Below are 26,695 nucleotides of genomic sequence, written 5' to 3'. Positions count from 1 at the left end.
TCTCAATTCTTTATTGAAGGTTTCAGGTATGATCCCCAATAAAAAAACTTCTAGTTTAAAGCCTGTTTTTTTTTAATCATTTTTTCCAACCATGTGTGGATTCTAGTCCAGTATCTTTTAGTTTCTACGCACGTCCACCACATATGGTAATATGAACCGGGTATCTGATGACATTTCCAACATTTTTCAGATTTATTCTTGAACATTCTGGCTATTCTTGTCGGGGGTAGGCTATAAAATAAAAACTTCTTTTAAAAAAAGAACTCGAGGAAGAACAAGTAAAGGAAACAATGATAGCTTGGGCAAAGAATTTTGGATATTCAGTTGATTTAGATAAATGGCAACAGTTATGGGAAAGGAACTACAAATTAACAATGCCCACTGCATATTAAAAAAAATCAATATAAAATGTTGTATAGATGGCATATGCCTTCTGAAAAACTGGCAAAAATGTTTAAAGATAAATCAGCTAAATGTTGGAAATGTCACCAGTTCCTATTATCGTATGTGGTGAACATGTCCAGAAGCTAAAAATTATTGGAATAAAATTAAGACATGGCTAGAAATGACACAGCAGCATATTGATTTAAAACTGGAGCTGTTCCTATTGGGTATCCTTCCAGAGAAAATTAGTAAAGAAAATATATATTTGATTATACGTGTAATAACAGCAGCGAGGATTGTATTTGGGCAAAATTGGAAAGCAAGAGAAAATAACTCTGGAAGGGGAAGTAATTAAGAAAATTTTAGACTGGGCAGAAATGAATAATTAACTTTGATAATCAAAGAGTTCAGAATATTTTAAGATATGGGGTCAATTTTATCTTTACTGATTTATACTGATATTGTTTCCCGATTGCTTAATTGTAGCCTATGTCTATCATTAAGTGTTGTACCATTAAGTGTTAAATTTGTACCCTATGACTATCATTAAGTGTTGTCAGTGTGGTACCTTGATGGAGGTATTTTTTCTTTTTATGTACACTGAGAGCATATGCACCAAAGATCAGAGCAAAACTCTTTTTTAACAGGACGTCTTGCTTAGCAACAGAAATTTTGGGCTCAGTTGAAGACCGCTTGTATGAAGAGTCTTTGGGGTGGTGGGGAAAAAAACCCAGCAAGGAATAAATTTGAGAGTGAAGCTTTAGGAGAATTTTTTTTTAAAATCCAAGGCATCCTTGGGCATCTCAGAACTGGGTCAGTGAACACAAATTGCAGATGGTATTTCAAAGGGCCCCAAAGACTGGCTCTTCGCCCAGCCCTTTGGCAAGGATGATTAATGACCTCTTTTCTTCTTTGTTCCCAACAGTTTGTTTTCTCTGACAACTTTGTTTTGGGTTGTTTTTGTCTTCCCATCCTGCCAGGACCAGATCTGAGAATCATGTGGAAAGATTTTAGGGCAAGATTCTCCTAGACCTGCCTGGAATTGGCTGAGATTTCACGGGGTGTATTAAGAAGGTTTTTCCAGATTGCTTGTTTCTTTGAAACAGTGTAGGATGCATCGCTATTGTGGGGTTTCGGGCATCTGGCTTTGACCGTAAGACACAGTTTCATTCAGTTGTTTTAGGGGGTTAATGTTTCTTCTAGTTTGGTGCTTCTAATCTTCTTAGAAGGACACGGTGGCTCAATGGCTAAGGCTCTGAGCTTGTCGGTTGAAAGGTCGGCAGTTCAGCGGTTCGAATCCCTAGTGCTGCGTAACGGGGTGAGCTCCCGTTCCTTGTCCCAGCTTCTGCCAACCTAGCAGTTCGAAAGCACGTAAAAAAATGCAAGTAGAAAAATAGGGACCACTTTGGTGGGAAGATAACGGTGCTCCATGCGCCTTTGGCGTTGAGTCATACTAGCCACATGACCATGGAGACATCTTCGGACAGCGCTGGCTCTTCGGCTTAGAAACTGAGATGAGCACTGCCCCCTAGAGCCAGAAACAACTAGCACGCATGTGGACAGTCCGAAAAAATGCTTTTAAAAATAAAAAAAAAAGCCTCTGATAATCACCCAGCTCAGCTGGGATCGCCAGAGAAGCCTTTTAAAAGCATTTTTTCTACAACCTCTTTGCCCAAAGAGGTTGTAGAAAAAATGCTTTTAAAAGTAAAAAAAAAAAAAAGTTGGCCACCCAGTCACATTACCACCCCCACCAAGCCACGCCCACAGAACCAGTAGTAACAAATTTTAGATTTCACCAATGTGCCAGACCCTGAATGGGACAACTCACCATGCCCAAGTTGCCAGTCAACTCACCATGGCCAAATCGCTATGGCTAACTTGCTGCGGGACAACTCACCACAGCCAAGAAGAGTTCGCTCACTCCAATGTATTCCAAAAATATTCCTCTACACTTAAGATCTCTCAACAAAATATTTGACGACGACGCGTGGAAGATCAGTAAACTTAGTTTATTTAAATTTTCTCATGCGTTTATCATTACAATGCAGCATTTTCATTGTCCCTCGCGGAATAGAATCTTTTGGACTGTGCAGAATTTTGGTTTTTCTTTTGAAACTTTGAAATTAAAAGAAAAAAACAAAAATACTGTATTTACAGGACATTAACAATGCTTTATATGGATGATCTGCCATCATAGAGGAGATCTACTGTGCGTCCAGAAATGGAATCCAAGCTACCACTTTACAAGTGGAAGATTTTTCATCCTAGAATAAACAGAGGAATAAAGAGAAGAAATATATGTGAATGAATAAAATAATTTCAATTTAAAAAGTCCAAACTAGAAGCCAAACTACAATCTTTCTATCAGTTCTTAAAAGGCTTTTAAATTCTAAGAAAATAAACCTTAAGACATTGATTTTTAAATGAGCAATTTAAAAATATCAACCGTAATTACATGTTGACTGTTTATCTATTTATTAGATTTATTTGACGCTCATCTTGTTTTTCTAAATAATGAGAATGCCTATGGCATTCTTCCTTCAACTGATTATCTTTCCAAGTTTGCTGGAAAGTTTAGAAACCATCAACTGATTTGATTATTATTCAAAGAATGAAAAAAAAAAGTCTCATTAAAGCCAAATGTGTGTGTGTGTGTGTGTGTGTGTGTGTGTCTCAGGCTGTAAGAAGCCTGTTATTAAAACACAGCTGCCTGCAATTACTGCAGGTTCTAGTCCCACCAGGCCCAAGGTTGACTCAGCCTTCCATCCTTTATAAGGTAGGTAAAATGAGGACCCAGATTGTTGGGGGGGCAATAAGTTGACTTTGTAAATATACAAATAGAATGAGACTATTGCCTTACACACTGTAAGCCGCCCTGAGTCTTCGGAGAAGGGCAGGATATAAATGTAAATAAAAAAAAAATGACCAACAGGTAAAAAAGAGATCACTTAATTCACATGAGAGAACAAAAGTTAAAAATTCATCTAACAATAATGTTAAAAACACTTAACTCCCTTAAATAATTTGTTTTAGGTTGCCACTTTATATGCAATTAATTCAGAATCAATTCCAGCAAGGAAATGACACAATCAAATCAGGTAGATTTGACACCGTTAGGATGATCTTGGAAAATAGTATTATATATAAGAATACCTTCTCCCTGCTCTGATCAATTTCAAGCAAGTTTCAAGGAACTGTAGCTTGTCTTCGGACTGCAAACCAGATTGGCATCTTCTTGGCAATTCCATTGTGATTCCCCAGAGCTTCAAATTACCTTCCTACATTAATGGGAGTTGAATCAGCAGTATACTGACAACTCCATAATGTTCTACCTCGGGGACAGTATGATCTCCAGTGGGGAATCAAAAAATATTAAGATGGCAATCATAGCAGCATTATTTAATTTTTACACCGTGCACTGGACACCAGGATGACTGAAGCCCTGCCTGACCCTTTATAAACCCTTCATCTGCACTGTTGTGGTCTCCATTTTTAAAATCACTCCAGCGGATGCTACTGAGTTTTAATGAATTTTTTTTTTTTTGTTTACATTTATACCCCGCCCTTCTCCGAAGACTCAGGGCGGCTTACAGTGTATAAGGCAATAGTCTCATTCTATTTGTATATTTTTTTTTTACAAAGTCAACTTATTGCCCCCCCAACAATCTGGGTCCTCATTTTACCTACCTTATAAAGGATGGAAGGCTGAGTCAACCTTGGGCCGGGCTCGAACCTGCAGTAATTGCAGGCTTTGTGTTCTTAAATAACAGGCTGTTCTTAATAACAGGCCTTACCAGCCTGCGCCATTCACTGGCAATGGTGCAGTGGCCTAGAGGTGAAGCTCTCGCCTCACAATCAGGAGGTTGTGAGTTCGATCCCTAGGTAGAGGCAGACATTTCTCTCTCCGGGCACAATGAGAATATATCACAATGAGAATACATATATTCCATTGAGGACCTGCAGACTGCACGAATCAAAGAGGGCTGTGAAAATATTTACAGATCCCTCACATCCTGGACATAAACTGTTTCAACTCCTACCCTCAAAACGACGCTATAGAGCACTGCACACCAGAACAACTAGACACAAGAACAGTTTTTCCCCCAAACGCCATCACTCTGCTAAACAAATAATTCCCTCAACACTGTCAAACTATTTACTAAATCTGCACTACTATTAATCTTCTCATCGTTCCCATCACCCATCTCCTTCCGCTTATGACTGTATGACTGTATGACTGTAACTTTGCTGCTTGTATCCTTATGATTTATACTGATATTGTTTCCTGATTGCTTAATTGTAGCCTATGACAATCATTAAGTGTTGTATCATTAAGTGTTAAAATTGTACCCTATGACTATCATTAAGTATTGTACTTCATGATTCTTTTTTTTTTTTTTGCATTTATATCCTTGATTCTTGATGAACATATCTTTTCTTTTATGTATACGGAGAGCATATGCACCAAGACAAATTCCTTTTGTGTTCAATCACACTTGGCCAATAAAAAAATTCTATTCTATTCTATCTGCTAAATAAGATTCTGCATTGGCGACAGGAAGGGCATCCGGCCAGTAAACACTCGGCTCCATTCAGTTGCCCAGAATCCACCCCGCAAGGGATGATGATGATGATGATGATAATCCTACTGAGTTTTAACATTCAACTCCCAGAATTCTGGGAGTTGAAGTTCACAAAAGTTTAAGTGGCCAAGTTGAGAAACATTTGAGTTAGACCAGGAGTGGGCTGCTGGGGGTTTGCAAGGGTTTGGGAGAACCTCTAGCTAAGATTCTGTGCAGTTTGGAGAACCCCCAAATCTCACTCCTGGCTGGCCCCACCCACCCCTCCCCTCCCAGGAGTCCCTATGTGGCCTGTTTTGGATGCAGGTAAGTGCAGGGCACACGCGGAGGCTTGGGGAGGGCGAAAAACGGGTCTACCGGAAGTTCAGGAAAGCTGGAAATGGGCCTGTTTCTGGCCTCCAGAGGGCCTCCAGAGCCTGAGGTGGCCATTTTTGCCTTCCCAGAGGCTCGAGGAAAGCCTCCGGAGCCCGGGGAGGGCAAAAATACACTACCCGCCCCCCCGGCTGTGTTGCAGGAGGCCGACTAGGTCACGGCCACCATGGTCACGCCCACCCAGCAACTGGGCAGAGAATCCCTTGCTAAAATTTTTGAAGCCCACCCAAGTTAGACCTTGTGGCTCCAGAATCCAGATGATCATCCGGAAGTTTAAAAACAATGTTAGAAACACAAGTCACTTTTTCTTTTATGCAAATGTTTCCTTCCTTTTAAAAAAAATATGTCCATCTGCATACGAGAGAAATATTGACTCTCTTGGCCTGCTTACCTTCTTAAAAGTTCCCGGGGTGATATATTCGTCTTTCCTTCCTCACTGCTGCTGCTGTCTTTGCTCTCGGCTGTGTCTGAGCTGCTGTTCTTCTCCGATTTCTTGTTCTTGTGCTTGCCCTTGTGCTTGGATTTCTTGTGCTTCTTTTTCTGCACAAAGAATAACGAGAGTTGGAAGGGACCCTGGAGGTCTTCTAGTCCAGCTCCCTGCTCAAGCAGGAGACCCTATACCGTTTTCTACCTGAGGGTAGAACAAGAAGCAATGGGTGGAAACTGATCAAAGAAAGAAGCAATTTAGAACTAAGGAGAAATTTCCTGACAGTTAGAACAATTAATAAGTGGAACGACTTGCCTTCAGAAGTTGTGAATGCTCCAACACTGGAAATTTTTAAGAAAATGTTGGATAACCATCTGACTGAGATGGTGTAGGGTTTCCTGCCTGGGCAGGGGGTTGGACTAGAAGGCCTCCAAGGTCCCTTCCAACTCTGATGTTATGTTATGTTATGTTATGTTTTAGATAAATGATTGTCCAATCTCTTTTTTAAAAACCTCCAGTGATGGAGCCCCCCCGCACAACTTCTGGAGGCAAGTCATTACAATGATGAATTGTTCTTACTGTCAGGAAATTTCTCCTTAGGTGCCAGGTTGCTTCTCTCCTTGATTAGTTTCCATCCATTGCTTCTTGTCCTGCCCTCAGGTGCTTTGGAGCAAGGGTCTCCAAATTTGGCAACTTTAAGCCTGGAGGACTTCAACTCCCAGAATCCCCAGCCAGCTGGCTGGGGAATTCTGGGAGTTGAAGTCCTCCAGGCTTAAAGTTGCCAAGGTTGGAGACCCCTGCTTTGGAGAATAGTTTGACTCCCTCTTCTTTGTGGCAACCCGTGAGATATTGGAATACTGGTATCATGTCTCTCCGAGTCCTTCTTTTCATTAATCTAGACATAACCATTTCCTGCAAGCATTCTTCATATGTTTCAGCCTCCAGTCCCATAATCATCTTTGCTGCTCTTCTCTGCACTCTTTCTAGGGTAGGAGCCCTCAATCTTTTGGGCACCAGGGACCAGTTCTGTGGACAGGTTTTTTTCCGTGGACCAGAGGCGGCGGCGTTTCACATGTTGCCTGCATCCCGCGGTGCCGGTTCACGGACTGGGGATTGGGGACCCCTGTTCTAAAGCCTCGACATCTTTTCAAAGTAATATATTTTTATTCATTTATTATCCAAAGGTAGATGGCCACCCATTTCATATACGTGACTCAAAACAAGGAGGGAGGGAATGCAAAATAGAAAGAAAACGCCTTCTGTACTTGGAAAACAAGCTTTGTCAGAGAACCCGACGCAGATTTTGAGGAGAAAAGGTTTAAAAATAAAACGATCAAAATTACCTTTTCCTTTTTGTGTTTGTGTTCTTTCCTCTTGTGTTTTTCTTTGATCTTTGGGGGTTTGTGTTCTGCAACCGCTTCAGCTGTGCCTAAAACATTCGTCAGAGACAGAAGAACTGTTCAAGGAAGATGCACTGAAAGCTATTCAGAAGCTGCTGAGTTGTTATTATTTTAGATTCTCCGGGAATAGCATCTTTCTGAATTTCTTGATGCAAACCCCTGATCTATTTATACAAGCATTGGCTGCACTTTTAGTGAATATATAACTATGCTCAGGAACAACCGACAGGAGATGGGAAGATTTAACACTACCCGCTCTGGAGGAACGCTTGGTGAAGACGACAGAATCTGCTGAAGTGCATAAATTGAGAGAGAAGAATATTTGTAGCTCAGGGTTGAAATGAAGGGTACTTGGTGACTGATAATGTTACCTAGTTTGGGTAATGAAACATCTGCAAAAATCAACCAAACTCGGAGCCCTGAAGACCCTTCGTACTATAAATTACTTAAATCGGTAACTTAAAAGACATTATCTATGTTTATTAAAAGCCTCTGATGGATTTTTTGTGTAAAAATGAAAAAAAAAAAAAGTGAACTTGTGACAAATGGTTTTGATGATTAGACAGGGTAGATTGTAGAAAAAAGAGTCATGATGTAGCTTTAGAGAAAGAGGTAAATTTATAATGGTACATATAGCTGCTAAAATGAAGATAGGAAGCCATTTTTAAATATTTTCTTTCTTTTTATTTTTCACCTTTTTTTCTTGAACTTTTGCCTTTCGATTTTTTTTTCTTTATCCTTCCTTGTTTTTCTATTAGTTTGTGTGTTGGCTTGAGCATGTTTTGGGTATCTACCCTAATTAAATCAAGAATTTTAATAAAAATTATACTCTGTGATTAGCTTGAATTTACGATATTTCTGTAGCCCATGAAACAAAAAAGACCAACAGCCGATAGATTCCTGTGTGCAATACTTTTAAAATGGAAAGCGTCGCTATATATGCAATTAACATTTAACTTTTAATAAATCTCTTTACCAGAATAAGCAACAGGAGGCAACCTTGGTCCAAATTCTCCTTGATCAACTACTTCCTTTGAGGTTGGCGTTATGGTATCAAAAGTCTCAGGTGTAACTTCAGTTTCTTTGAGGAAAAAAATAATAAATATGGAGATCGTGTTTAAAGGCCAACATAACAAATCACTTTATACAGCCCACTGACCATTTAGACCATTTCAAAGTCTGTCTGAAATGCCGACATACCATAAAGGCTGCCGTAAGTTACGGTATATTTCCATGAACCTATTCCCGAAACACATCAACTTTTCCTTATTAAAAATATCTTGACGACTCAGGTTTTTATCAAGGATTTCATAAAACTGCTTCAAACTTTATGGGGGGACGGCTCCAAGATATCAAACCACCGTGACACTACTGGAGTGAGCATTATGAGCATCCCCAACTCCCTCAAGTATGGCCATTAGTGGCCTCTTTTGTGGCTATTACAAGCTGCAAAGGCAAACTGGTTGGTTGGGACACAGATGGTCCTCGCTTAATGTCCACTCGTTCAGTAACCAAAGTTACAGCGGCACTGAATAAGGTGTTCTTACGGGGGAGGGGTTTCTCATAACTGCAACTTTTGTGGTATCCATGAGGTCATGTGAACTCTTGTTTGTGAGGTTTGCTGCTACCTTCCAAGAAGCAGCCAATGGGGAAGCCGGCAGGAGGCTGCAAGTGGCGATCACATGACCACAGGAAGCTGGGACTGCAGGATCCACCTAGACCAGGGGTCTCCAACCTTGGCAACTTTAAGCCTGGCGGACTTCAACTCCCAGAATCCCCCAGCCAGCAAAGCAAAATAAAGCTGGCTGGGGAATTCTGGGAGTTGAAGTCCTCCAGGCTTAAAGTTGCCAAGGTTGGAGACCCCTGCTTTGGAGCATAGCTTGACTCCCCCTCTTCTTTGTGGCAACCCATGAGATATTGGAACACTGCTATCATGTCTCCTCTAGTCCTTCTTTTCACTAAACAAGACATAACTATTTCCTGCAAGCGTTCCTCATATGTTTCAGCCTCCAGTCTCCTAATCATCTTTGCTGCTCTTCTCTGCACTCTTTCTAGTAAAAAGTAAAAAAAACCAAAAAAAACCCCTCTGATGATTGCATGGCTCAGCTGGGCAGGGGGACGGGCAGTTCTCCGAACCACCTGCCACCATCGCTCCGGATTGGACAATCCGGTCCAAACCAGAAGCATTTCACCCCTGGTTTGAACCGAGCCAATAATAAATACCTTGAGCAACAGGTAATGGGGCCCCAGGTGAGTCGCAAGGCTTTGTGTTTTCGGACTCTCCTTCCAGGGCTGCTGCAGCTGGCTCTTCTCCATCACTCTCTTCTTCAGAAGAGGACTTCTCGTCTGAGGAACTGGCAAAGATGGCCTTAAATAAATCCATGGATGGCCGGCTTTCTTCTTCCATGGCAGCTTCACTTGGGCCACTGGGTGGGCCTGATGGCTGAACCACAAAGGAAAAGGTGAAAAGGAAACAATGCACTTCTCTGCCAAGTTAAACAGTGGTGGGTTTCAAAATTCAAAATCAAAACCTCAGGGCAAATTAAAACATGTGTCCTGCACTTCCAAAACGCATTTGTGTTTTGATTTTTGCATGCAAGATGTGATGCCATGATAAAGGCGTTTCTAATAATGCATGTAAAATTGTCCTGCACTGTATTCCTTTAGTAAATTGTCACCTGAGTCTGCACAGCTTCTATTTTTAGTAATTTTTAGTAATTATTATTAATAGTAACAGAGTTGGAAGGGACCTTGGAGGTCATCTATTCCAACCCCTGGCTCACCAGGGACGGGTTTCAAAACCTGTTGCTACCAGTTCACTCGTGAAAGCGTCTGGGGGTCTGGGGCGAACCAGTAGCAACCCACCACTGCTGCTCACACAGGAAACCTGTACTAGGGATTTGAACCACCGAACTGCCAAACTTTCTGATCGACAAGCTCAGTGTCCTAGCCACTGAGCCACCTAGTCAGATAATGCATGAGGATAGCCTGATCCCATCTCCTGAGAATATTGTAGCTACCAATTCATTCATCCGAGTTCATCGCACATCCATTTGGCATACGCTTGAAAGTGCCCCCTACTCCTTCAACATAACAGAAGCACCAAAGCCATTCTACCTGAGTGGGAACAAGGTCCCCAGTCCCATGTTTGGCCTTCGCTTCAACTGCTTTGGGAAGTTGCTCCTCAACATGGACATCCACCTTCGATCGAGCCAAACTTATAAATTCACTGATAGTATCTTTCTTCTTCTCTCTGTCGGGCACATCCCATCTCGATGACTTCTTTGGCTCTGAAAAAAATGGAGACATTTCCAAGGGGTCATCACCCTTTCTTGATGAGTTCGATCCTAAGTAGAGGCAGATGTAGGGTCTCCTGCTTGGGCAGGGGGGTTGGACTAGATGACCTGCAAGGTCCCTTCCAACTCTGTTAATCTGTTAATCTGAAAGTTTTCTGTTGTGGTCCACCAGCAGCCTGCTGGGGAGGACAGTGGGTCAGTCCTGGAGTCAGGGGAAGGCCCGGATGAGGGTTCTGCATCAGAGACAGAGATGGGGTCAGGGCCATCTGGGAGTGATGCGCGGACTCCGGAGCCTCCACAGGCGTTCAGCAGAGAGGCAGAGGAACAGGAAGAGCCTGTTCCTAGTGCACACATAAGAAGAGCTGCCAGAAAGTAAGAGCAGCTAAAGCAAAAAGGACGACTCGGGAGTAAGGCCAGGAGATTATTGGCCTCTCCCATAAGGCTTAAAAAAGCAGCAACAAGCCGTTGGGTTCTTTGTAGGAAAGCAACATTGATTTCCGTGCTTCTTGTCACATGCTCTTGAACTTTGTGGGGGTTTTGCCAAGAAAAGCCTTGGGCAGGTTGCCAAAGACATCAAAGGTTGGTGATAAGGCCGAGGGATTGGTTATTAAGAATTTTGTTTTGGATGAAGCTGAGAATGGATTAATTCTCAGCTGTTTTAATAAAATAAGTTTGTTGAGGACTGAATTGTGTTTAATAATCACTACTTGGGCCTTGGTCACAACATTTTCTTTCTTTTGCACAATGCATCCAGTTTTAAGAAAAATTTTCTTTGATCGTTAGGATTTTTAAATTTAGGGGCCAAATATTAGTCTGAGATACTGTGTCAGCCCCACATACGGTTTTTACTCTATTATTGTTTTCTACACTTTTGACTGGCCAAATTATGTATGACTCAGGTCGTGAAGAGAGATTCATCTTCTTCTGATAAATCAAAAATCTTACTGGTAGGAATATTTTGCACTCCTGTTTTCATCGGTTGATTTTGCATCTCTGACGCAGACTCTGAAGCAACGGTCAAGAAGTTGAACACAGAATACTTATCACGTTTCACTGTCGGCAATCCAACAATACATGACCTGATGAAAAATAAAAGCAGAGTTTCTACATTTTGTTTCTTCTTTTAATGACCCTGCAAGGCTTACATCAGATTGGAATTGGAGTAACTGAATGGAACTAGAGCGTTTACTGGCCGGATTCCCTTCCAGATGCCTATGTGAGGTTCACAGCATATATTTTCTCTTTGCGCCCAGAGAAAGAGGAATATATACCGCTTCCTAAGACTGAACTCACGGCCTCCTGATTGGGAGACGAGAGCTCCACCTCAAGGCCACCGCGCCACTTTCACAGTTTCTACATCTAACTTTGGGTAGTTTTTCTGCTCCAGGAATGTGTGTTAAAATAGATCACAAGTATAGAAATAAAACAGCATGTAAAATTTATGGTTAAGAAATCATAGTCTATAAGTCAAAAATATAATTAAGTAAACAAGGTGGTCTAAACCAGGGGTGCCCAACTTGTGGGCCGCAGCCTATTGGCCACTGGGCCATGTGAGTAGCTGGCTAAGATGTGCCCCTGTGCGCACAGCTCCAGTTGCACAGGCACTCGCAGCCCATTCACGCGTTGCGGGTGCTCACACCCTACTCGCGCAAGCGTTGTCATGGGCGCTCATGGCTCCACTTGTGTGAGCAACACGCACGCATGAATATGCCTGCCCCTCCCACAAAACCATCCCCTCTTCCTCCCTCCCCCCACTCTGGGCCACCAACCCACAAAGGTTGGTGAACTCTGGTCTAAACTGGTCTAAACCAGGGGTCTCCATCCTTGGCAACTTTAAGACTTGCGGACTTCAACTCCCAGAGTTCTCAGCCAAAGCTGGCTGAGGAACTCTGGGAGTTGAAGTCCGCAAGTCTTAAAGTTGCCAAGGTTGAAGACCCCGGGTCTAAACAATAGTTCCTAGATCTGATCACTTCTACTGGCCAACCATAAAATTATCACCCCCAAAATACTTGTTAGAAAATGCCAATGGATTCAACCAACTTACTCTGCATAGGGATCAGGAATATTAAACCTTTTGCACAAAAGCTTATCCGGGTGCCACTCAAATTTTTCCCTGGTGAGCTTTCCAAACATCTTCATCTTCGCAGCCGCCTCTTTGTCATCAACATTCGTCTAAAATAACAATGTGGTTCTCGGTTTGTTACAGCAACTATCACACATGCATTTTGGCAATAACCGACTTGAGGATAAAGCATAACTTTCTGAAGGTCTTTTTTTAAAAAAAAAAAATTGGTCTGGTTCACATTTCTGCGTAAACTAATTTTAACCGTGCTTTTATTTAATAAACAAGTTGTGTTCACACAACACCTTCAGACAGAATGAAACAAACAAACAAACTGCATTACATCTTAGCTATGTGTTGTGAGAACGCTTAGCATTTGTTTGGAGATGATCTTGAAAGGAATCAGTGCTCTGAGGTGTCATGCCTGTCAGAGTCTGAATCCAAAGGGGAAGAGGAACGGCTGACAGAGAGTGGATCTGTTGGCTGTGGAAGAAACTGGGGAAGGGCAAAGTCAGGCTGGGCACAGCAAGGGAGAGGAGAGGTAAAACAAGGGAGAGGGGGTTCAGATGAAGACCAAGGCCCACCCACTCCTCATCCTAGGCAGCGCAGGGAGGAACAGAGAAGAGAGCAACGTGGGTTGCATGGCTTACGAGGGAGGAAAGGGACCCGATCCTCCTTACAAGGCACAGCTGCTGCTGGAGTTTAAAAGGAGAGGTAAATGGGAGGGGCGGTTGTTGGGAACAAACTCTGAGTTTATCTGGTGTTTATTTGAAACCTGGCATCCTCCCAACGGGTTTGATTTACCGCCATGCTACTTTACTTGTGGAATTCCTTATTTTGTGTGCCCTGCCGGATTAATTACCTTGTCTTGCCTTTGGATTTTTTGTTAGAAGTTTTCTGCTTACAATATTTGGGACTGAAGTATTGCCAGCCAAAGACTATTACAGGTTGGTGGAAGAGCTCTCTCCAGGCCAGAGAGTTGAAAGGAACATTGGGGGCACAGATGGTGATAATAAAGGGACTCATATCGGTTCTGTGGCTGTGTCGCCTTTGTATCACTTCTAGGGTCATCACATGAGGATTACTGCAAATCAACCTGGCTCAACAATTCCTGGATGAGTTTAGGACATACCTCTTCATCGCGAGGAACGTCTATTTTATCGGTATCGTCCTCCAATTTCGCAGGAGTAAACCTTGAAGACAAAATCGAGCTGGAGGTTTTGTAGAAGGCAGCAGCGCGAGCGAATTCTTCCCGTTCTCTACCGCGTTCCCATTCCGTCATATTGGAATCTAAACAGCTTTCTGGCATATCTATTAGGGCAAGAAAAATTTAAAAAGCAAGCAAAAAAATACAAATCAATAATACTGGCTCAATAATGTTGAAGAGAAACGAATGAAATAGTTTATAGATGCACAGATTTCCAGCAAAAGCAAAACCAAGAATGACAGAAAATAGACTCAGCAGAAGCATGAAAAATCAAAGAGGATCTTCTAATTTTTTTTTAACAAAGGTATATGCCCCCCACACCTTAACTATTGCATTTTTCAGAGTATAAGACGCACTTCCCCCCCAAAAGAGGTTGAAAATGTGGGTGTGTCTTATCCACTGAATGTAGCCCCGCCTACACATCAGCCCTCAACCTTTGGCTCCCAGCAATTTGCCTCCTTGTAGCAAACAGCAAACAGCCCATTTCAGCTTCAGCACAGCCTGATTAGCACAAGCAGCTGATCGTTGGTTGGATTGGCCTCCCGACCATCAGCTGTTTCAGCTGTTTCAATGGATTGCCATTGCCTATTGCTGCCTCTGGACGCCCCACTTTCAGCCTCCGCTGTTTGCTGCAAGGAGGCAAATTGCTGGGAGGCAGAGGCAGATCTTTTTTTCTTGTGCTAATCAGGTTGTGCTGAAACTGAAACAGAAACAGGCTGTTTGCTGTAAGGAGGTAAATTGCTGGGAGCCAGAGACAGAGGCAGACTTCTTTTTTCGTAGGTGTGTCTTATAGTCTGGAAAAATACAATAAATAACCCCAGCCCATCAAAAAAAAAAATACACAAATAAAATCACACAGTATAAAAGGAAAAGAAGGAAAACAATTAAAAAGAAAACTATCTCAAAACACAGCACAAATATTTCTTGCTGATCTCGTAAGAAGCAGAATCCTAAACCAGAGTTTGTTCTTCCCGCTTTTTGGCAGGAGCAAGCCGTAATTCCTGCTTTGGATGTTCCATTACATAAACCATGGACCAGGGTTTCCTGGTGGTTTTAGACTAGTCTTTCAAGCAGATTATACACGAAAGAAGCAAGAATGTTTTAACGTTCCTTACAAACCAGAATTTGAATCAATTGTAAATAATAACTGTACAGAAATAACTAACATGATTACATTTGATGTGCTGGCCACTGAAGACAATGTTTTAAAATGCTGGACATATTAAGCATCGGAATCTATGTCTATTTCATGACGACAACTTATGCATTGCCTCTTTTGCTTCTTCAGATTTGGGGGCTGCCCGCTTAAATTCCGTTCGCCGTAGAAAACTTGAATTAAAATGAAAATGCGCTAGATGAAGGGAGAAAAGAGCTGGGGGCACATTTGCTACTTGCCTTTCTTTCCACGGGCAAGATTTTCTAAGTAATGTTCGTATCTCGTTTGCTTTTCTGAGTTGCTGGCAAATGGTTTGAAGTCGGTAGAGCCAGTTGTACTTAACTGGGACCCCAGTCTCAATTGCCACCTATGTGGCATATCAGGGACAGGAGGCGCTTGGAATTTGCTATAGGCAGATGGTTGAACCACGGTGTCAGCTTTCAGTTGTGGCTGTCCTGCCTGTTTCGCTTCTTGGATCCTCTCTTTGTCTTTCTCCGACAAATATTCTAGAACAGATGTGGTTGGGCCTAAACAAGAAGAGAAAATCGTGATAAATAGCTAACATTGTTTTGGTTCAGAACAAAGTGTCATCAAGAATACATTGCCTTGTTTAGACAAAACACTTGCAAAAAGCCCCCATTTTTAATAAATTAAAAATATACATGTTTAAGGATATATTTAAATTTAGGTAGGTAGGTAGGTAGGTAGAGATAGAGATAGAGACAGAAACAGACAGTCATATAGAGATAGATAGATGGTGGATCGATAGATAAGAGATAGAACCAGAGATAGATAGATAGATAGATAGATAGATAGATAGATAGATAGATAGATAGATAGATAGATAGATAGAAAGAAAGAAAGAAAGAAAGAAAGAAAGAAAGAAAGAAAGAAAGAAAGAAAGAAAGAAAGAAAGAAAGAAAGAAAGAAAGAAAGCTAGAGATAGATTAGATTAGAATAGAATTTTTTATTGGCCAAGTGTGATTGGACACACAAGGAATTTGTCTTGGTGCATATGCTCTCAGTGTACGATAGATAGATAGATAGATAGATAGATAGATAGATAGATAGATAGATAGATAGATAGATAGATAGATATAGACAGAAAGAAAGAAAGAGAAGAGATATAGAGAGATAGATAAGGGATAGGATAGGATAGATAGACAGACAGACAGAAAGATAGATAGATAGATAGATAAGAGAGAGAGAGAGAGAGAGAGAGAGAGAGAGAGAGAGAGAGAGAGAGAGGCAGGCAGGCAGGCAGGCAGACAGATATAGATAGATATAGATAGATAGATAGATAGATAGATAGATAGATAGATAGATAGATAGATAGATAGATAGATAGATATAATTAAATTAAAAAAAGACAACCAAAAATGCCTACAAAAAAATAAGTCAGAACAAAATGATTGCAGATTCCAGGTAGACCAGCGCCCCCAAACCTTTGGGGCACCAGGGACCAGTTCCATGGAAAGAAGTTTTTCCATGGACCGGAAGGGGGAGTGGTTTCTCATGTTGCCTGCATCCTGTGCATGGGGCTTCGCTTGTTTGCGTGGCCCAGTTTCTGGCATGCCACAGCCCGGTGCCGATCCATGGCCTGGGGTGGGGGTGGGACCCCTGAAGTAGAGGACATACATCGTGCGAAGTAACATCAGGATACTGGATACCTTTCAGAGCAGTTTCGCCCAGCACTTCCCTTCTCTCGGAAGCGGTTTTCTGGTGTCTGCTTTGGACTGCTGCATCGCTCAGAAGCTTCCCTGTGGATTCTGCCAAGGCTTGCAGCAAGTGGGAGTTTTCAGCGGTAGCTTTTATCACAGGTCGAAAGTAATGGATTGGTCTGTAGTTTCTTGGCAGGTCTGGAGGAGGATACGTCTTTATGGAAAAACCAAGAGAAGACAAAATGTTTGTCTTGCTTGCAGACAAGCGAGTCATTACATACTGGACATGGGGAATTAGGCAAAATTAAATCTGAGCTCAAGTGTATAAACCAGTGTTTTTCAACCTTGGCAGCTTGAAGATGTGTGAACTTCAACTCCCCAGAATTCCCCAGCTAGGAAAGAATTCTGTAGAATTCTTTGCTAGCTGGGAAATTCTGGGAGTTGAAGTCCACACGTCTTCAAGCTGCCAAAGGTTGAGAAAAGACTGATATAAACCAATAACTGACATTAAACCAATTGTCCCCTGCTCTTTTTAAAATATTGGGGCTATTTGTTGCAGAAGTCTAGTAGCGATCAAACCTGAAATCCAATCTGCTCATATCACCAGTTGCTTCCCATTGCCCCCAATACAGTTTTTTCTCGAACGCCATCACTCTGCTAAACAAATAATTCCCTCAACACTGTCAAACTATTTACTAAATCTGCACTACTATTAATCTTCTCATTGTTCCCATCAGCCATCTCCTCCCACTTATGACTGTATGACTGTAACTTTGTTGCTTGTATCCTTACAATTTATATTGATATTGTTTCCTGATTGCTTATTTGTACCCTATGACTATCATTAAGTGTTGTACCTTGATGAAGGTATCTTTTCTTTTATGTACACTGAGACCGTATGCACCAAGACAAATTCCTTGTGTGTCTAATCACACTTGGCCAATAAAATTCTACTCTATTCTATTCTACATTCACTGTCATTATTATTTTTTTACTATTTTGCCAATCTTAACAAAAACATCCTGATTTTATGCATTGTAAAATGATCGCCACAGCAGACTTTTATTAGCAAAACACTGCAGAGGGCAGATTTGATTTGAAAAAAAATAATTCTTCGGTATTCCAAAGATCAGGTTAGGGCAATGAAAACTGATATTCTCCCTTGTTTCATTTTGGAGTAGAATAAAATAAAACAGTAACGACAAAACATTGCTACTATCGTTATGGTATTTTAAAAAAATCTACGACTTTTCAAATAATCGGCAGATTGAAGAATCAATGTTATACCCTTGGAGATCTTGTGGAAAATTCAGTGCATCTTAGAATAGAATAGAATAGATTTTTTTTTATTGGCCAAGTGTGATTGGACACACAAGGAATTGGTCTTTGGTGCATACATTCTCAGTGTACATAAAAGATACGTTCATCAACAATTCTAAGGTACAACACTTAATGATAGTCATAGGGTACAAATAAGCAATCAGGAAACAATAGCAATATCAACATCTTCATACATGTACTGGCAGATATACTGGCAGAAAGGAAAGCTAACCAACCTTGGTAGGAGTTACTGATTTAGAGGCCAAGCAGAAACCATCCAAAATTTTCCCGAGATACTTCTTTTCTTTCTCTCGGCCTATAAAATAATAGATACATTCATTAGCACTTTCAAAGTAAACCAATAAGGGGGCACTTCCTGATAAACCATTAGCCTCTCACCGACCAGTGCGCTCTCACAGAGAAGGCCTCCTCCGGATACCGTCAGCTAAATGTCGGCTGGCGACCTCCAGGGGGAGGGCCTTCTCTGTGGGGGCCCCTACCCTCTGGAACGAGCTCCCTCTGGGGCTTCGTCAACTCCCCGATCTCAGGTCCTTCCGCCGCGAGCTGAAGACGTTGCTGTTTCGAAGAGCAGGACTAGCTTGAATGTAGTTTTAAATTGGGGTTTTTAAATCAGGGGTTTAAATGGGTTTTAAATTTGTATTTAAAAGTTTTAAGGCAGGGGTGTCCAAACTTGGTCCCTTTAAGACTTTTGGACTTCAACTCCCAGAGTCCCTCAGCCAGCAAAGCTGGCTGAGGAACTCTGGGAGTTGAAGTCCAAAAGTCTTAAAGGGACCAAGTTTGGACACCCCTGTTTTAAGGCATCAACTGAATTTAATTGTCTATTCTTTTTGCTGTTTCATATGTATTATATGTTTTCTGTTGTTTTATTGGCTGTGAACCGCCCTGAGTCCTTCGGGAGATGGGCGGTATACAAATATAATAAATAATAATAATAATAATAAACCTCAACCAATGAGAAAATATCCAGAGCTTTCCAGACCTGGCTTGCTTTTATAAGGCTGGGGGGCTGTCCAACCATATAAACCGTCTCCTGGCTCTTCATCTTTCAGAACACTGTCGTATCTGGAAAGGGATTCGACTGCATAAATATCTTCGTCTTCGTCTTCCAGAGCGCCAACCCCAAAGGCCTAAAAGAAGCAGCAGAGCATACAGTTAAGATTTGTCGTTCACTCTTTTAAATAAGCCTGAGTACTGAACAGGCATCCCTCGATTTACAACCGTTCATTTAGTGGCCGTTTAAAGTTGCAGCGGCGCTCAAAAAAGTGACCTGTGACCATTTTTCAGACTTAATGACCGTTGCAGCATTCTCCCAAGTCAGGGGTCTGCAAACTTGGCTCTTTTTAGACTTGTGGACTCTGGGAGTTGAAGTCCACAAGTCTTAAAGAGCCAAGTTTGCAGACCCCTACCCCCAAGTGATTGAAATTCAGACGTCTGGCTACTGATTCCTATTTATGATGGTTGCCGCGCCCCGGGGTCAGCGATCTCCTTTTGCGACCTTCTGACAAGCAGAGTCAATGGGGAAGCCAGAGGGCTAAATTTGCCTGAACTGGCTATAATAAAGGAGCTCCCAACTTGGCCCCCCCCCCATAGCAGACTGTATCTATATGTGAATAAATCATAAATGTTCTGAAGTATATATTAGACATTTTAGATTTCTTTTTTTTTAATAAGTTTATTAATTATAACACAACACAATGTAACAAACAGAAAATACATAACATACATTCTCTTTTTCCAACTGTTTCGTAGCGGTGATCTCCTAAAATTTACATTTTCTCCCAATTCCCCTTATAATATTTATATCCTTCTTGTCCCATTATCCCTTATTACTCTATAATTCCTATCACTCATTAAATTTATACATTTTATACACTATCTTACAGACATCTTGCACTTATTGTTTCTCCCCTTTCATCACTATTCATTTTTTTCTAGTCTCTTGCACCATTTATCCCATATTGCATAATATTCTGTATCATCCTTTTCTTTAATTTCTTTTGTTAATTTGTCCATCTTGGCACAATCTAATCTAAGATTTCCTTTATCAGTACTTCCTCTGTTGGTGTATTTCCTTTTTTCCAAATTTTGTGCGTATGAAATTCTTGTGGCCGTTACGATATGTAAGATTAAGTCTGTCTTTGGTGTAATGTCTGGTAAATATTCCTAACGTTTTAGATTTCGCTTGCTCATTTCTCAAAGCCTAGTCCCAAATTTGAACCTGTGTAATTGTCAGGGTTCCAAGGAACACCCCCAACGAAATAAAGCTCTGAGGCTTAAGTTTCCTCAAAGTTCCAATTTATTAGAGATGTCATGTTGGAACAACTGGGAAAACCCAAAACTGAAAGCTTCCAGGTTTTCCATACCCAGTTGACAGTTCACAGCCCTGCCCCACACCCACAAGTTCATCACATTGTCCAATCAACTCTTCACACTCAATTGGATACAATCTTCAGGCAATCTCCATCAGGTGCAGGATGTCCTTGAACACGGAATGTTGTTATGACTAACTTTCTACAATTCCAACAACAATCCCCTCCCAACTTCCCCAGCTAAAATATGTGGCAGTTAAGAAGCAAAAAAAAAAAAAAATTGCCTTCCAAAACTGACAGTAATATTTTACCTGTCCTGAAATGCCCAGTTTCCGTACTTTACTATGCCGTACATCCCCAAGATGACTTGAATTTTCAGAACCGAGGCTAAAAAGATTTAAGGGTTCTTCTGAAGTGCCAAACAAAGCTTTGTTGGGATCCAGCCCTTTGTAACCCAGTCCATGGACGTTTTCTTTCGGAGTCAGATCGACCGGCATCACATCTTTGGGGGCAAAAGTCACATTTTCCGGCTGATATTCATCTTCTTCTTCCTTTATAAAAAAAATAAATATAGGTTATTTAGAATGCAGTGGTAAGTTGGCAAAACGTTAAGCCTCTGCTTCTTCCCCACTGGCAATTCTTTGAAGTGGCATGTGTTCACTGGTGGAATTCAGCCGGTTTTATCCGGTTTGGGCGAACCGGTAGCAGCTGCTGTGGGACACCTTGCCCACCCGCCCGGATGTCATCACGTCCTGTTTTTTTACCATCTCTGCATGCGCGGAAGGCACGCACACCACATGTTGTGGTCCGACAGCAGCCTGCGGAGCTGGCAACAGAGTTGGACAGCTATGAGGCTGAGGTGAGGCCAGGGCTCCAGAGCCTCCAGAGGCTGACAGTAGTGAGGCAGAGGAACAGGAGGAGCCTGTTCCTAATACACACATGAGAAGAGCTGCCAGAAGGCAAGAGCAGCTCAAGCAAAGAGGATGACTCGGGAGTAGGGCCAAGAGATGATTGGTCCCTCCCATAAGGCTTAAAACAAACCAGCAACGGTGTTTGGGCTTTGCCGGAAAACAACATTGGTAGCTTCGTCTTCTGCTTCGTCTACATCTTGCATTTATTTTTGTGACTTCTGAATGTTTGCTAAGAAAGGCCTTTGGCAGTTTGCCTAATTGGACCAAGGTTTGCGATAGAACTGAGGAATCTGTGTTGGGAGGAATTTGTTTTGAGTTGAACAATGCTGGGAATGAAGTAATGCTCAGCTGTTCAAATAAAGTTTGTTTGTTTTTTCACGGATTGAGTTTCCTACTACCTACTTAGGCCTGGGTCACAACAGCTCACATTTGCGAATCGATAGCGAAGGTAAGTGAATACCACCCTGCATGTGTTGGCAATTCTAAGCAGCAGCAATCCCTGGACTTTTATTATGTCTGAGGCCTGCTTCAGGGATTCATTAGGTTGCTTCAGATTCTAACAAAACAAGAGTTACAACAGAGAACATCACAGCATTCTAGTCTACGCTTTCTGCTTCTTCCACAAAGCAATATTTTAATGGTAGTCCTTGATTAGTGACTGGGATTGGTTCCCACAAAATGGGCATTAAGAAAATCGGGTCAGCGTGAAATCGCCGGTTGGTGCCATCTCATTCTGACAATGTTTTCTCCTACAGTGTCCTGTTCCTGACCCAATTGTTTTCTTCTTCTTTTTTTCTTTTGGCTCCTTGCAAGGCAAAGAGATTGCCTAAACCAGGGGTCTCCAACCTTGGCAACTTTAAGACTTGTGGACTTCAACTTCCAGAATTCTCCAACCAGCTATGCTGGAGCTGTGCTAGCATAGCTGGCCAGGACAGCCAGCTGGAGAATTCTGGGAGTTGAAGTCCACAAGTCTTAAAAGTTGCCAAGGTTGGAGACCCCTGGCCTAAACAAGCTAACTCTTTCTGAGCTGTTTTTCTGACTCAGTGCTTCCCTACAAAGTGCTAAATGCCTTAATAAGCTCAACCCGGTGACTAGAAGCTCTGCCTGAAACTGACCAGACTGTAATCAGTTTCTCATTGAAGGTTATTTCGTTGCTGTTTTTGTTGTTATTTTGGACCCAAAATTATTTTTTCCATCTCTTGTCACATTTCCCATTGTCACTATCGGCAGCAATTAGTAAACAAGAACTATTTTTTTTTTACTCCTTGCCACTTTATTTATAGTCACTGTCTGCATGAAAATAATTTACATGAAAACTATCCAGGGCACAGAACTGTTTATATTAAAAGCTTTCATGATGTTACAGATGCCTTTGCAGAAAAGGCAATACAAGAGAAGGGCCAACGTTTCTTCACTTATTAAAAATTGCAAGGCATTAAGATGTTAAAAGAATCATTGTAATACTCATTAGTATAACCACAAACAGTTGGCATTTATTGAATAATTCCAATTCCGTTAAAAAAAAAGTTACAATTTCCAACAAAAGCTCTACAATTACCTCTGAATCTTCGGATCCTGGAGGCAAAGCACAGCTATATATTTTTACCCCTGGCTCTGTAATCAAACAGCACCGACAAGCTGTTGTGTCTTGCCCGCTCTCACCGCAGCCGGGGCCTTCTTATCTGCTTCCAAACGCTGAGGAATGTCCTAGTATGCCTCCCGGCCCCAGCCCTGGCTCCATGCCCAGACAGGCTGAGGAGGAGGAAGCACCTCCAGCCCCCAGCTCTGGCTCCATGCCCAGGTAAACGGAGCAACTAGACCCCTCCCCCTCCCCCACAGCATGTGAGCCTGAGGGAGGTCAATTACCAACAGCTGCCGACTGGAGTGACCCTCGCTTCAGAAGAATTGAAGGAAGGGAGGGGCAGGCCTGGATAAGTGCTGAGTCATGGAGCCACACCCCATGGCCTATATAAAGGATCTGCTTTCTGGCATTCTCTGAGTCAGGCAAAGTCTAACATATCTTGCTGAAGTCACTTTCTGGTCTCCTGCCTGCCTTGAGGACTTTGCTAGGACTTTGGCAGAGCTGCAGAGGCACGCCTGATTCGGATTTCCCTGACCTGGCCGTCAGCAGAGGAGTGGGACACGACACAAGCCACAAACTGTCAGCAAGGACTGGGTTGCAAAGTTCACACAGGCTCACAAAGCGTGCAAAGTTTAAAATGAAAGTACTGCATTATGAATCAGCAGTATGTGTGTTTTTATCTAAAGCAGTATCTATACTCTTTGACAGTCTATAAGAGGGCTGTCAAACTCCTGGCTCGCAGGCTGGATACATCACCCACCACCCACGCCCAGTTTAGCAAAGGGGGGGGAAAGTCCCAATACGTCATGTGACACTGCCATGACATGAGTTTGACACCTCTGGTCTGTAAGTTTAAACTCTTATTAAAATTACATAAATAAGATGCATTCCCGTGATCCAGCACACTCATTTAGAACAGGGGTCTCCAACCTTAGTAACTTTAAGGCTTGTAAACTTCAACTCCAAAAGCTGGCTGAGGAACTCTGGGAGTTGAAGTCCACAAACCTTAAAGTTACTAAGGTTGAAGACCCCTGGTTTAGAAGCCACAATGGAGTCACAGTATGCATTGAGCCATGTAACTTCACACAGTGTGTCTATAACTGACCAAGATTTTACCATCTTGGACAAGTTTTTAAAAATAACCCAACTCAGCCTAGCCTTATGCCAAGAGGAACAAAATAAATTTGCGACATAGATCATTTACTAACCTTCTTTGGATCCAACAGTGTTAAAGTAGCCAGCTGAGAAACCACCACTGAACGCGCCATGAAATCGTTTATACCGTCCCTTCTCATCTTTGACCGCCTGGTCTTGGAGAGGAATTGGCTTCTTAATGCGCTCACCTGGAAGGAAGGACGGAAGGACGGGAGAGAGGGAGGGAGGGAGGGAGGGAAGGAGGGAAGGAGGGAGGGAAGGAAGGAAGGAAGGAAGGAAGGAAGGAAGGAAGGAAGGAAGGAAGGAAGGAAGGAAGGAAGGAAAGGAGGAAGGGTGGGAAGGAAGGAAGGAAGCTTAGATGCACATGAGTATTAGACCAGCTTTCATGTCTAAGATGGAACTAGAACTCACCATCTCCTAGTTTTTAAGATGGCACTTTCACTTATCTCCAAAGCTGCAGCAAAACACCCACCCACCCATCCTCCTTATGTCCCATTTTCCCCCTCTCTCAGCCTCCTTCCTCCCCAGTCAGCAAACAGCTTCCAGGACGATCTTGAGCATCCCCTGCAGCAAACCTTCCCTAATTTTGGGGGTGGGTGTCATCCAACTGCCCCACACTACAACTTCTCAGCCCAGGCAGCAGGGAAGAGGGCGACCGCTTGAAGGCCCTGCCACTCCAGAAGTTGGGGGCTGTAGTCCCCAAAGGAGGGCACAGGCCCCCATTCAAGAGACAACAATTAAGCAGGAAGCAATTCCCTAATCAAGGAACGATCGAGGAAAATCGATCCGGCATAAAATGGCTTTTAATAGGATTTTTAAATGGGGTTTTACGATGTTATGTATTTTATATTTAAATTATTGGCTAAGTTGAATAAGTTTTTTAATTCTGGTTTTATTGTATTGTATTTGATTGTTATTTTATCTGGCTGTTAACCGCCCTGAGTCCTTCGGGAGAAGGGCGGTATAAAAATTAAAATATTATTATTATTATATTAAAAGACCACATTCCACCAACACTAGCAGGGCAAATTACTGCATAGAAAGGTGAAGCAAACCCCACTCCTTCTAGTACTGATGATGTTACCTAATCAGGTAATAAAATCTCTGCCAAAAAAGAAAAAAAAAAGAAAGAAACTAAGCTCAGAGAGCACCAAAGACCCCATAGTCCTCCTCTTCCCTGCAGCCCCCCTTTTCTTCTAGCACTGATGTTACCTATTGGATACTTTTTTATTTATTTATATTTGTCATGTTTATGTAATGTATACTGGAGGCGGTGGCCCTTTGAGAGCAACAAAGTTTCATTTTAATGTATGCCGGTTAGTGTACATTTAAAGGGACAATAAAGTTACTCTAAGTCTAGTCGGGTAATGAAAACGTCTGCAAAACTAAAAACAAAAAACAACAAGAAGCAAGCTCAGAAAACACCAGTCCTCCTCCTCCTCCTCCTTGCAAACCCTCCTTTCTTCCAGCACTGATGATGTCACCTTGTCAGGTAATGAAATATCTGCAAAAAAAATCCCTAGGAGAGCACCAAGGACCCCACAGTCCTCCTCTGTTTCCTCCCTGAAACTCTCCTTTCTTCTAGCACTGATGATGTTACCTAGTCAGATAATAAAACGCCTGCAAAAATACCCCTAAGAGAGCACCAAGGACCCCCCAGTCCTCCTCTGTTTCCTCCCTGAAACTCTCCTTTCTTCCAGCACTGATGATGTTACCTAATCAGGCAATGAAACCTCTGCAAGAAAAAAAATCCCTAAGAGAGCACCAAGGACCCCACAGTCCTCCTCCCTGCCCCTTGCAAACCCTCCTTTCTTCCAGCACTGATGATGTTACCTAGTCAGGTAATGAAACCTATGCAAGAAAAAAAAACTAAGAGAGCACCAAGGACCCCACAGTCCCCCTCCTTTTCCTCTCTGAAACTCTCCTTTCTTCCAGCACTGATTATGTTACCTAGTCAGGTAATGAAACGTCTGCAAAAACGTTTCATTAAAACAAAGAGAATATAAATATAAAACTTATATATATGTATATAGTGTAAATATAAATATAAAACTTAGTTTCATAAAAACTAAGAGAGCATCAAGGACCCCACAGTCCTCCTCCCCTTCCTCCCCGCAAACCCTCCTTTCTTCCAGCACTGATGATGTTACCTAGTCAGGTAATGAAACGTCTGCAAAAAAAAAGAAACCTAAGACAGCACCAAGAACCCCACAGTCCTCCTCCTTTTCCTCTCTGAAATCCTCCTTTCTTCCAGCACTGATGATGTTACCTAGTCAGGTAATGAAACGTCTGCAAAAAAACAACACCACCTAAGAGAGCACCAAGGACCCCACAGTCCTCCACCTTTTCCTCCCTGCAAACCCTCCTTTCTTCCAGCACTGATGATGTTACCTAGTCAGGTAATGAAACGCCTGCAAGAAAAAAACCCAACCAAGCTCAGAAAGCACCATCAAGCACCCCACAGACCCACTAGGTAGCATCACCAGCGCATAGCTCACCATCAGCATTGATGATGATGACCTAGTTGGGCAACAACAACATTTGTACTAGCAAACCACCAAGTTCAGAGAACAACCAAGGACCCCGCGGAGGGCACCGGGTTGAAGGAGGGGGGGTCAGGCTGTTTCTCCCCAAACTAACGGAAAAAAGAGACTCGGGAGGGAGACCATCCCTCTTTTTCTTGGCCTCTTCCCCTCCCACCCCACCAAAGGAGACGGGACAGGCGGATTTACCTTCCTCCAGCAGCTCCAGCGGGGTCCCGACGCTCACCAGCTCCTCGTCCTCCTCGTCGCTGCTGCCAGCCGCCATCTTGGGGCAGGTCTCTGAAGGAAGAGGCGGGGCAGGAGGCGGGG

The 26,695-nt window shown here is 42.4% G+C and overlaps 1 protein-coding gene across 1 annotated transcript; it reads right to left on the bottom strand.

Annotated features, from left to right (window-relative positions):
- Positions 1-2,378: 2,378 nt before the first annotated feature.
- On the bottom strand, positions 2,379-26,695 carry GPATCH1 (G-patch domain containing 1). Its single transcript, XM_058155410.1, has 17 exons — positions 26,576-26,695; positions 23,897-24,031; positions 22,665-22,720; positions 20,507-20,746; positions 18,866-19,013; positions 18,102-18,181; positions 16,555-16,759; positions 15,124-15,411; positions 13,654-13,832; positions 12,504-12,631; positions 11,405-11,538; positions 10,281-10,453; positions 9,387-9,606; positions 8,140-8,244; positions 7,107-7,192; positions 5,728-5,876; positions 2,379-2,648 (listed from the first exon to the last, which is right to left on the bottom strand). Exons 1-17 carry the CDS (start codon positions 26,649-26,651, stop codon positions 2,618-2,620), a joined length of 2,433 nt encoding a protein of 810 aa, XP_058011393.1. The 5' UTR covers positions 26,652-26,695; the 3' UTR covers positions 2,379-2,617.

The sequence above is a fragment of the Ahaetulla prasina genome, chromosome 12 (genome assembly GCF_028640845.1).
Source record: "Ahaetulla prasina isolate Xishuangbanna chromosome 12, ASM2864084v1, whole genome shotgun sequence".
NCBI lineage: Eukaryota > Metazoa > Chordata > Lepidosauria > Squamata > Colubridae > Ahaetulla > Ahaetulla prasina.
The sequence above is the reverse complement of the archived record's forward strand: the minus strand, read 5'-3'. Positions and strand labels throughout refer to the sequence as shown.